The sequence below is a fragment of the Polypterus senegalus genome, chromosome 10 (assembly GCF_016835505.1).
Source record: "Polypterus senegalus isolate Bchr_013 chromosome 10, ASM1683550v1, whole genome shotgun sequence".
In the NCBI taxonomy this organism is placed as follows: domain Eukaryota; kingdom Metazoa; phylum Chordata; class Cladistia; order Polypteriformes; family Polypteridae; genus Polypterus; species Polypterus senegalus.
In genome coordinates, this window is record NC_053163.1 from 130,142,633 (window position 1) to 130,153,870 (window position 11,238).

The window sequence follows — 11,238 nt, forward strand, 5'->3', positions numbered from 1 at the left end:
TATTTTTAAACCTACATAAAAAAAGGTCAAAGCGACAGAATTTGGAGCCTAGGCTAGCAGCATCAGGCAATGACCAACCCTGGACAGGGTATACATTCATGTACTTGCAGATTTAAGGTTGCCATTCAACCCAACCAGCAGAACTTTGAGAAGTATGCAAACTGTGCATACTGAAAACTGAGCTCACGCCCAGATCCCCCCAATCCTAACTGTTTGAGCTAAATAAGACCAATTAAACCTCACCTTGTTCAGGACTGGCTTGTGACACAGAAAGTTCTATTGGCACCTGATATCACACCTCCCTGTTTCAGTTTATATGTATTTTATTTAGAGCCTTTCATCACAAGACAGACATAAGCACTGCAGCAATGCTCCAAGAAACACTTTTTAAAAAAAGTCCAGTTTTTTTTATTGTTTTAATTTTTTTTTAATTGATGGTTTTCTACTTTCAGAACAGCAAGTCCACAAAATATTAAAACACTGTGCAAGAGACAGAGGCTATTGGCACATCAGAGAAGAACCGTTACAAAAAATTAGAATTCTTCTTATTCAAGGCAAAAAGATCAAATACATTTACATACACAGATTGGCTCCTCTGTAAAAATGGAAAGATGCACTGTAAAGAAGGGATTTGTGATGCCCTCTCTCTATCACCTCCACACACAAAATAAAATAAAATAAAAATAATTTGCGTTAAAAAAGGGAATTAGTTCTCAGGACTTAGGATTCTCCTTGGCACAAGCTGGGCCTGTGATCTTCCTTGCAGGTGGGAGTATGGCTGAAAGAGCTTAAGAGACAAGGGTTCCAGAAAACCTGTGTTTTAAGAGCTCTTTTTAAAATGATTCCCTTTTAAAATCCAACTGGATTGGGATCTAATATTCAGAAAATACTGAAAAATGAACAGATGTGAGGGGCAAAGTAGATGTAAAGGAATGAAGGCAAAAAAAAAAACAAAAAAAACACAGGATTTGTTTCCCTTATGAAATTTGGAATAAAGTTGTTCTACAGGATTTCCTTTAAAGTGACACAGGCTAAATATAAACACCAATTCAGCCTGACTGAATCCTGACCATGAGATAAAATGGATTTCACTCTGCCCCAGAATGTAAATTTCATAGAAAATTCAAAATATCATTCAATATCATTTAAACTTTCAAGAAATCAGACAGAAAGTTAAAGATAACTGCTTTACAGATACAGGAATTACTAAAAAGATATTTTGTCCAGCAATGATGTAGTTCTGTAGCTAAATTAAATAAATTATTGAAAATGTAATAGAATGGGGATAAACACTGATTATCATCATCATGACACTGACAAATTGATTTCATTTTGAAAACACTGAACAAATGAGGCAGGAGGAAAAAAATACAAGTGTCTATAATAAATTGTACAATACATTTTCAAATATTTGAATACCATGAATGGAATACTGTAAAATTTATCAGTTTAACTTTTTCCCTATTAAAGCTGGAAAATATATTGGTAATCAGGTTGGACATAAGCTGTTGGCAAAATGCAAGCATTCCTGTCTTCAGATCAGCATTCATTTATCTGAGTTTATGGATGGAGAATGCTTGCCTCCGTAAACACGTTCAATAACACAAACAAACCCCGCCCCCATATGCACTACGGGCTCTAGGCTCCACCCCTCCAAAATAATGCTGGTGTTAAAGGCTGATTCGCATTCCCGCTGCTGAGTAAAGCCCCTTCCCAAAGGTACGAGGTATTTGGCCACTGCCAAGTGTCTTCAAACCTGGCCAATTACTATCATTATTTACAGTATGTCAATAAATCCAGAGTCTGTACATGTTTTCCCAGCACAGCATTCTGGTCAACCACCCTCGAGATTTCTACCATACTAATCCAAAGCTAAAATCATTTACACCACATGCACTGTATTAACTACTTGCATGAGCTTCAATTTCCCAACCAGTTTAACTGCAGATAAATTGATTTAGACAGTATGCTAGCCAGCCCATTAAAATAATGTGGTGTGGAGCAGAGTTTCACCTTTCTTTTTACACTTGGGAGAATTGTGGACCCATAAATGAGCTAAATATTTCAGCCAGGTGGAAATCAATATCCCACCTTTGGTAGGTGCACTATGATAAAATCAAGGCAGAACCCAAGAAAGGTGTACATGAACAAAGGGGATGTACTGGAAATGAATTCCCTACCAACAAATCTCTAAAGCGTGCATATTTCATGAGCCAGATGAGCAAAATGTCCTGCTTATTCTGCTAGTTTTCTTCAAAAAGCTGCTAAAAAGTCAACTTTAATGCCTGACCCAGTTGGCAGGGTTACATAAAGAAAAAAAAAAAAATACAACGAAGATGGGCTGCTGATCATACTGTTGTACAGTGTTTGCCACTGCCTTAAAATAATTAGTCCTTTCACTATTGTGCAACATGATCAGCCCACCCTAACCCAAGTAAATAGCAATTTCATTCAGTACAGTCGTACAAGGTCAGTACCCTCCCCCCACCCAATAAATAAATTCACTACTGTGTAATGGAATTAGGTTAATGTCCCTTTGAGGAAAAAAAAATAAGTCCTTTCAGAACTGTAATAAGATTGGTGTTGCAAGCAATAGCATTCCGCTCCCTGTTAAAGCAGTACCGTATATACTACTTAACTGGATCAGTCTCAACGAACTGCCATTATGAGCTGTAATACTCTCAATAGGCTGAGGGGAGGAGGGAGTTTAAAAGTCACACTATGGTGATAAGGCGCTGAGGTTTGCGACTCATCCCAGCACAAGCCATTAAAAGCTGACTTGTGAAAAAGGGAAGGCAGCATCTTGGAGAATATGGCAATACATCAGTATGAAAAGAAAGCCACTTAAAAATTAGTTGACTAAATAAAACAAAACAAGTGGAGATAATCCCAAAAGTGATCCAGTTTGGAGTCTGACATTATTGAGGTCAGAGCTGGTGTACACAGGATACCCATTCCCTTTCTAAAGCACTGCACTGAACATGGGGCAATTTAATTTTTTCGAGTTTAAATACCAACCTTGTGTTTGACTGAAGATTTCCCACAGGCATTCCCCTCCCCCCAGAAGTGGTGTCACCATCACACCCCACATCAGTAACTCCACTTAGTATTTTTTGTAATTTTAGCATGAAACTCCTCTCTGCCCGCTCTGCGCCAGTTGGCCTAAATTTTGAAGTTATATTGTCTCCCAATTGGAACTTGGTGGGGAGGGGTCTTTTATCCCCCATTTATTTTCAGGTGCTGTCAGTAGGAGGGGTCCTTCCCCTTGCTTTCGGGTGTGGAGCTATAGGATGATGCAGGGCTTTTTGTCTTTAAAAGGATTCTCTGAAGCAGGTACTCCCACCAGCAAGGGGTCGTTTCGAGCGTGCTGCTCACAGTAATTCATCAGGTCAGCTGCTGCCTTGGACACCTGCAAAAGATAGCAAGAGAGAGAGAGACAGAGAGAGAAAGAAAGAAAGAAAGAAACAGAGGACAGTGCTTCAGTGGATGCAAGTCTGGTGGAATGTTAAAGGCTAGAAGAACAGTGATCACATCTTCTTCCCTCTCTTCCTTAATCCTTGCCATACTGTTTGGTGAGAAAAAGATGATATACAATTCTTGTCATAACCTTATGGTACTGTCAGAGCAGAATTTATACTGCTTCTGATGACCAGTCATCCTGAATTTAATGTAGCAAAAGTGGAATTACTGGGAAGGTCTGAAATTCAATGCAGAAAAGGCGGGTGCAAATCTAAATCCCCCTCATACCACACCAATAACTAACCTTGATGCGCTCGATCCCTGCTTCAATACGGAGCTGCTCCACCAGCTTCCGGGCTTGAGCTATATTATTAGTTGTTGACATTCTCTGCCATCGGTTCTCTACTCAGCAGTGAAGAGAATGCTATAGATACAATTGAAAAGAAGGCAGAAGAGAAGGAAGGTACATTTTACTATATAGGTTAAGCAGTGCTGTTTATTGGAATTATTTAAGAATCCCTGAAATGATTAAAACAGGAGATTAGGCAGAACGGGGAAAAATGTGGTTAAAACTACCAAAGCGCAAAGACTTTAAATGGTTTAATGGCAGAGGACACTGCAACATATGAAAACTGGATTCATAGTGCTGCAGGCCTATTAAAAATGACTGAATTTGATCCTCAGAAGTGTAAAGCATATAAAGATACTACAGCCTGATGGAATTAAACACCCAGTGATACAAAGATGAAACATTGCAGGATACTGAAACCTTACTGGGCCTGACTCCAACAGTTTTAATGTAGCATAATAGTGAAACCTGATTGGATTCAACTACCAATGATGTTAACCTGCAGGTTTCTGAAAAAAAGTCAAGATTTGATTCCCAATGGTGTAAAACAAAAGGACACTGAAACATAATTGGATTTGACTCTCAAGTAGGAAATGCAGCTGAACACAAACAACAGTCACGATTTAACTCCTTGGGGCATATAATTGCAGGACATTGGCACCAGACAAGGTTCGATTCCCAGAAGTATAATGTTGCAAGAAGCATAATTGTCTGTCTTTCAGAGACGTCATAATCACATGATGTATTGTAGAAACCCCACATGAACTATCTAGCACCACCAAATTAAGGACATGCAAGCATGTTTCTTAAATACACGTCATGTTATCTGATGATTTTATGTAAAAAGACATATACACACAAGCTGGTAGTTTCTGTCCAAAATAGGCTTTATGTTTTCACAGACAGCCCTTGTTTCACTATGCTTCTGGCTTTTTCCCCCGCAGTCACTGACATGAGTGACAGCTGAGGCTCCACCCCTACAAACAGCTGCCTCTTTCCTCTCAAATAGCAGCTGATATCAGTGCAGCAGGGAGGCTGCACACCACACTATTTGGCTCACTGTCAGCCAACTCTCTTTAATATTTATTATTTACCATCTTCCGGGAAAGCGTGACCGTTTGTCAGAAGTGAATGGAGGTCATTTCTTAGTCAGGCAGTCATGTGATTATGTCATTATGTAGTTGAAGTTAGTAATGACCGTAAACAGTGACCACAAAGCAGTGTGCCTATGAGATACTAAACTACAAGGGGATCTGTTTTTTGTTTTGTTCTTTTGAGGGAGATGGGGGTGAATATTACTGAGTAAAATGAAAAGCTTAACCCATGATGGAGTGCAGCTATGGGAATTCAAAGAACTAGACCTAGAACTTTACAGGTCTGCCTGCTTCTGTGTATGGTCCAGAAGAGTATTTTTAATAGTCATGAAGTCCAGATGCAGTGAAACTATACGGACAGAAAGGTCTTGAAACAGAATTACCTCATTATATAGAGTTTAGAACATCAGAGAACAGTAAAACAGTCATAAAGCCCAGAATTACCACAACTACAGAGAGGTTGGGAAGCATGAACTGATTACAGCGCTTTGCTGCACCCGCCACCCGACGAACCACCCAGACTGAGATCCAAGTGCAACCATGCAACAGGTGACACCTCAGCACCACACTAAACAGTGTGAGATTTTTTTTTTTTTAAAACAGTGGCTGGAGTGTCAATCCTGCCAACAACTCCAGTGTTTTCCCTACAAGTTGGAGGACCTGCTTGCAAGGTTGGATGCAGATTAACATCATACCCAGGATGCAGCAATTGTAGATTAAGGTTATTGCTTAGAAGCCCAACAGAGTAGAGTCCTTTCTGGAGTTTATGGGATTTGAACTGGCAATTGCACAGATCCCTAGCCTCAGAGCCACCACTCTGCAACTACAGGAACACATATAATTGAAAACTGTGATGCAAATTTATGGTTTAGAATAGCAAGGAGCATCTTGATAGCCATACAATATGTAGTCCAGATGCAGTTGAACTATTATCACTGCATATCTGACTGATGTCTTTATCTAAAGAGACTTTCTAGATCCGAACTCATTTAAATTAGGAATAGAGGTGGGTTGACTGAATTGCTCAGGGTCACAAAGTGGGGAAGAAATGGGAACTGAATCGACAAATTGACAACACTATAGTGTAAAGATAAGCACCTTAGCCACAATAAAAGACTGCTTTGGGGCTTTGAAAAAAAATCCTTCACCTAAAACTGCACCAACATGTCCACTGGAATAGGTTCTACAGCAACACAAACCACTCCAGTGACTTTGGGCATGAAGTGTGGTGTACTGAGGTAAGGCTGTAAAATTTGTGGCTACTCTATGTCAAGTTATATCCTTATACGTATATATAGGGCCTCCCAGTTTTGAGGAAATTGTTATATGTATTACATTGAAGAGCAGAGTTTGGTTCCCATTGGTGTTGTAATGAGTCCAAATATTTGTAACTTGGGTCTGCACTAGTCAAAAAAAGCCATAACTTCCCAGAAAGATTTTGTCACCCTAGGCAACAACTTAGTTCACCAAAATGGTATAACCAGCTCTAAAAATAATAGCTAAAGCAATGTACTTTAGATCCTAAAGCTGTCAGTTCAATTCCCACCTTCAGTGCACTTTTTTCAGCCATAAACAAGTTTCTTAAATGGTCTGTGATCCAACTATTGAAGAAAAAAAAAGGACATTACACATTTATTGGGTCCTGAGCTTATTAAAGGCCTTTGATAAAGGCATTGGTCAAATGTAGAATAATCCATCCATCTTCTAAACCCTGAAAAAATAATAATTAGAATGGCATGGAATTGTTAACTATAACATCATGGAATCATTCAAGCACACAGTCATACTATCTCCACCTTTAAATCCACACACCAAGTATTGATACGGCTCAGAAACTCATCAGTGGATTGCCCAAATCAATATTGGTATTTCTTTGCATTTTGACCATCAAGATGCCTTAAGCCCCTAAGCATTTTAAAAGGCAGGAAAATTAGATACTCACTTCACTGAGATCCTCAGCTACTTCCTTTGTGTGTACCTGAAATGAAAAAAATAGACAGAAATGAAGTCTGTGCAACAGATCCTGGCACCCCCCTACTAGCAGCCAAAGACCATTCTACCATCTGTACAGGTCACAATTTTTGCCTTCCTTGCAGTATTGCTGTGGGTCCCATGACACAATTTGACTGAAAATATGTTGGGCCTTTGGTCCAACATACTGCACTAAGGCATGTGCAAAATCTTGGAGATGTGCAAGCTTGATGGGTCCTGCAACTTAATAGCTTCATATACCATGAGGAAGGGGGCATTATAAATCCCTCTTGCAGCTTAGTGACTTTTGAAGTATTGTTGTAGCCTTTCACAATTACTGTATGTGGAAGAACACTCTAAATGAGAGTTGTAAGCCAGCATGCAGAATGCAGGTGACCAACTGGGAGTGGGAGAACAGCAAGTCATCTCTGACTGTCCTACGGTTTCAAACCCTGAAGAGTTAAATGCCAGCACTGCTTTGGATGTGTCTGTACTGTACAGCAAAGTCAAGCCCCACTCTGCCACCTACTCACAGGGAATCCCTGCTACTTGCATACATCACCAAGGCAACTCCTCCTCACTTCCCATCACTCAAGAGCACACAGCAGACTTTCATGTGCTATATAGACACCGGGCTCCCCAATTTCTTGCATAGCCAAGCAGTGCAGGGGATTGGTGTACAGTAGATTCAAAAAGCCCATGCAGAAAAGCATAAAGTCGCATTTACACAGACAGATATATGTGATGAAAAGTAAGAAGTCAATACACTAAAAGCAGGAAAAAGTCTCATTCTCAAGTACAATGGGCTCTCATGTTATTTTTTAAAAAAGACAATGGCTACAGCACACCAACACAGAAATGAGCATTTGGTTCACATACTAAATGGGGAGTCTTGCTAACAGATTGTGCATTTTTTTCTCTCACTGTCAGTAAGGGGATCTTGCTCACAGAAAGAGTGATAGTTTAAATTACAGAATGATAAAGGATATGTTATGTGCAGGTTTAAGTGTTGTCCCTATTAACATTGTCTACTTGAAAAATGTACCTAAATACATTGTATTGTATACCCATCCCAAAACTCTCTGCCTGGTTCTATTTTATCAAACCTAACCTGAGCATTTTTCTAGACATTTTATTGGCGAGTACAGCGAGACAATTCTGCCTGTTTCCGACATATTGACATTAACAAAACATCTCTACTCCACAGTTTCTATATCCAGTGTCTCCACTATATGATGTCTTTCTATCCCTGAAGTGCACACTGGCCTTCCGGAGGTGTAGTGCAAGACTTGCTTCCTTTTGAAAGATTCTGCACCCTATTCTCACACATAGACATACACATACTAAAGTGAAGTGCACACGCAATAAGAGTAGGAGAGCTCTCTGCTGCTTGCATCTTAGTAACCATGGCAATGACACTTCAGAAGATTATACAACTCTGCGTAAGTGAGCTGTGGGTCACCATAATGCTGCAATGAAAACTCAGCTGAAGGTGCTGCAGCAAGGGGCTATATGCATGAGACTCTATTCTGCACTATAAGGAACACCATTAGCATAAACAAGCAAGCTAGCCATTATGTATTATCTTGAGACAAATACAATTACAACTCCGCACAGAGCTGTTCACCATTGAAAGGAGTCAAATCAAGAAGCTGATGCTGTCCTTTCGATTTCCACCAGCTGCAGGATTTATCTGCTGTAGCTGGCAACTCATTGGATAATCTCAAAGATAACTATCTGCACCCAAAGACATTTCACTCAGCGGAGATGATCACTTTTTTATTGTATTCTTCCTTTCTTTGCAAAAGCATATTGTGATGTTAATCAATGCTAAATGTTAAATCTAATTTATTGGTAGACTAGAAGGGTCTACCAATAGGGGAAGTGATCATCAACTAGACCCTCACATTTTTATAATGACTCTGCAGCCTGTACTATTAAAGCTTGGGTATCCAATTGCAGCACATATTTTTTTAGGTTACTGCTTAACACTATACTTTATTTGGTGTTTAATGTTTTATATTACTTTATGTGCAGTATTACTAATTTGATCCTTTTCTGTGCTGTTATACCCTTTGTATCCATTTGAATATCTTGGAAGCACTTTCAGCATGGGAATGGTGCTATATCAATAAAGTGCAATTTTATTGCTATTGTGTAGTAATGAAATACTATGATTGACTCCTCCTCCTTTAAAAATTTATAGTTATGCTACTTAACAACTGACCACACGAGGGTAATAAATTGCCAAAGGAACAGAGTCTGATGAAATGCTTTTCTGCTGTTATTCATTTTACATTGCCAGCACTAGCCTCTGCAGCCACAGTACCTGCCACTGTCATTTTGCATTAAATTCATGTATAAACAACATGGTTTTGGTGGCTGCATTTTCCCCCTGCCCTGATACTGCCCATCTTCTTTAGAGGCTGATGAAATCTTCAGGACAAGTTCTTCAATTCAGTCTTGGTCCCTTAGTTGCTTGCCAAATGTCCAGCCTGGGCTGAAATAATGGAATTTTAAGCTCTCAGGCTTGACTTACACATCTTAAGGTCCTGTTATCCTATACACTGAAATGACTGAAGTACTTGGGAGAAAAAAAAAAGATCAAGTAGCAGCCACATTCCTTGCATGTGTTCTGCATGATCCTGTGGCTGGAGTACTGATTTGTACTGACTCTGTGATAACTGGTTTTTCAATTGCTAAAACAAAATGAACTGACTGACTAGGTAGTGATAACATATCTCCTCTCCTCCAGCCATTTACTCCGAGTGCCACTCACCCCACACAGCCCTGCATGAACCCCTTTAACGTTCTCAAATATCTTAAAAACACCATTGCCTGCCACTATTACATACTGCGATACCGCTATACACCATTATCTTTTCCACTACTAGACTAGTAAGTTAGCATTCCAGTCAGCTCCTAAACTTTGATGTTTTTTTCTGTCAGTAAAAAATGTATATGTATATATATCAGCATCATCACCACTGCCTTCCTACACAGCAGTGTCTTCACTGCTCTCTCACCAATAAGCTACTACTGTACCTCCTAACATTTCTTTTTCTATATCATTAAGCTACTGGTGAACAGCATCTCCCATGTTACACTGCTATACACCTCTTTTAGATTAGCAAGGTACTTCATAGAAGCACTTTTCCCTCTTCCAGATGGATAAAGACACTGCTTACTATAAAATATCACTCTTTTATTAAGGTGCTGCACACTAGCCTCACATCTCCATCATTATAATGTGGTACTCAGATGTCTACATTGCTATCAGACCTGCACAGCAGGACGTTCTTCACTACAATTAACTCCCTTAAAACTGGTGATCTGATACATCATCAAGCAACTCAGTCAGTGCCACAGACTTTTTTACATTTCACTGCTACATAGCATGTAATCCTCTACTAGAAGCATGAACTATTTTAAACCAGTATATGTAGCTCTTCCAGAACAATGCTTCCCCACTTCAAGTAAGCCACTACATATTCCATCAGAAAATGATGCCATTATCTTCTTTACAGAAAAACACCACTACATATTCCATCAGAAAATGATGCCATTATCTTCTTTACAGAAAAACAAACAGGCCACCGCACACCAGAGCATCTCCGCTGGAACCAACAAATCACTACACTCCCCCTATATATACAGTAGTATGATGAAGGCAAACTGGAATTACTGATTTTCTCAACAATATATACTCTAACAGCATTAAAATGTACTGATGTAGAAGATGGAGTCAGACTACCAAGATTAAAATAGGCTTTCTTATGCACACAAATGCAAAACCACACATGGAGTTAGTGTTATTGTCTGTCTGCTGAAAAACAAATGGGTAGAGGTTATTTCTGTGCTTAGAATGTTAGAGACACAATGATTTGGTTGTATAGCCATTTTCCCAGTTTTTGTTTTCATATGTACATATATAATTGTACATAACACATTTAAAAACTGAATTCCAGTAAAGCTTTATGCAGGAGAAAATACAGGACATACATTAGACAAAGCAACAGAAGGAAGCAGAAGACAAAAAGTGTGTGTGTGTGTGTGTGTGTGTGTGTGTGTGGAAAGATTGCACGTGCCACAATGTAAAAGGTTACCTTTAGGCTCATTTAGTGAAGTGCTGCTTACAGGCGGGAAGAAAACGGAACTACCTTCTAACTAATTAAGAGTAAGCACCTTGCCCTTTTGCGATCAGATCAGCCACACGTGAGGCATGCTGCTCTATTGTGAGACACGCGCGCGCGGGGCTTGAGCTGGCGCCTCTCCCGGGGGCTTAGCCTCTAGAGTTATGCGCCAGAATAGAGATCAGGAATGTGACTGTTGGGACTCTATTGATTGCCACGGAGACCAAAGAGA

General features: G+C 39.6%; 1 protein-coding gene across 1 annotated transcript; it reads right to left on the reverse strand.

Moving 5' to 3' along the window:
- Window positions 1-389: 389 nt before the first annotated feature.
- LOC120537588 (guanine nucleotide-binding protein G(I)/G(S)/G(O) subunit gamma-7) lies at window positions 390-6,946 on the reverse strand. Its single transcript, XM_039766638.1, has 3 exons — window positions 6,845-6,946; window positions 3,764-3,883; window positions 390-3,409 (listed from the first exon to the last, which is right to left on the reverse strand). The coding sequence occupies exons 2-3, from the start codon at window positions 3,842-3,844 to the stop codon at window positions 3,284-3,286; spliced, it is 207 nt and encodes a 68-aa protein (XP_039622572.1). The 5' UTR covers window positions 3,845-3,883; window positions 6,845-6,946; the 3' UTR covers window positions 390-3,283.
- Between the last annotated feature and the right edge of the window lie 4,292 nt (window positions 6,947-11,238).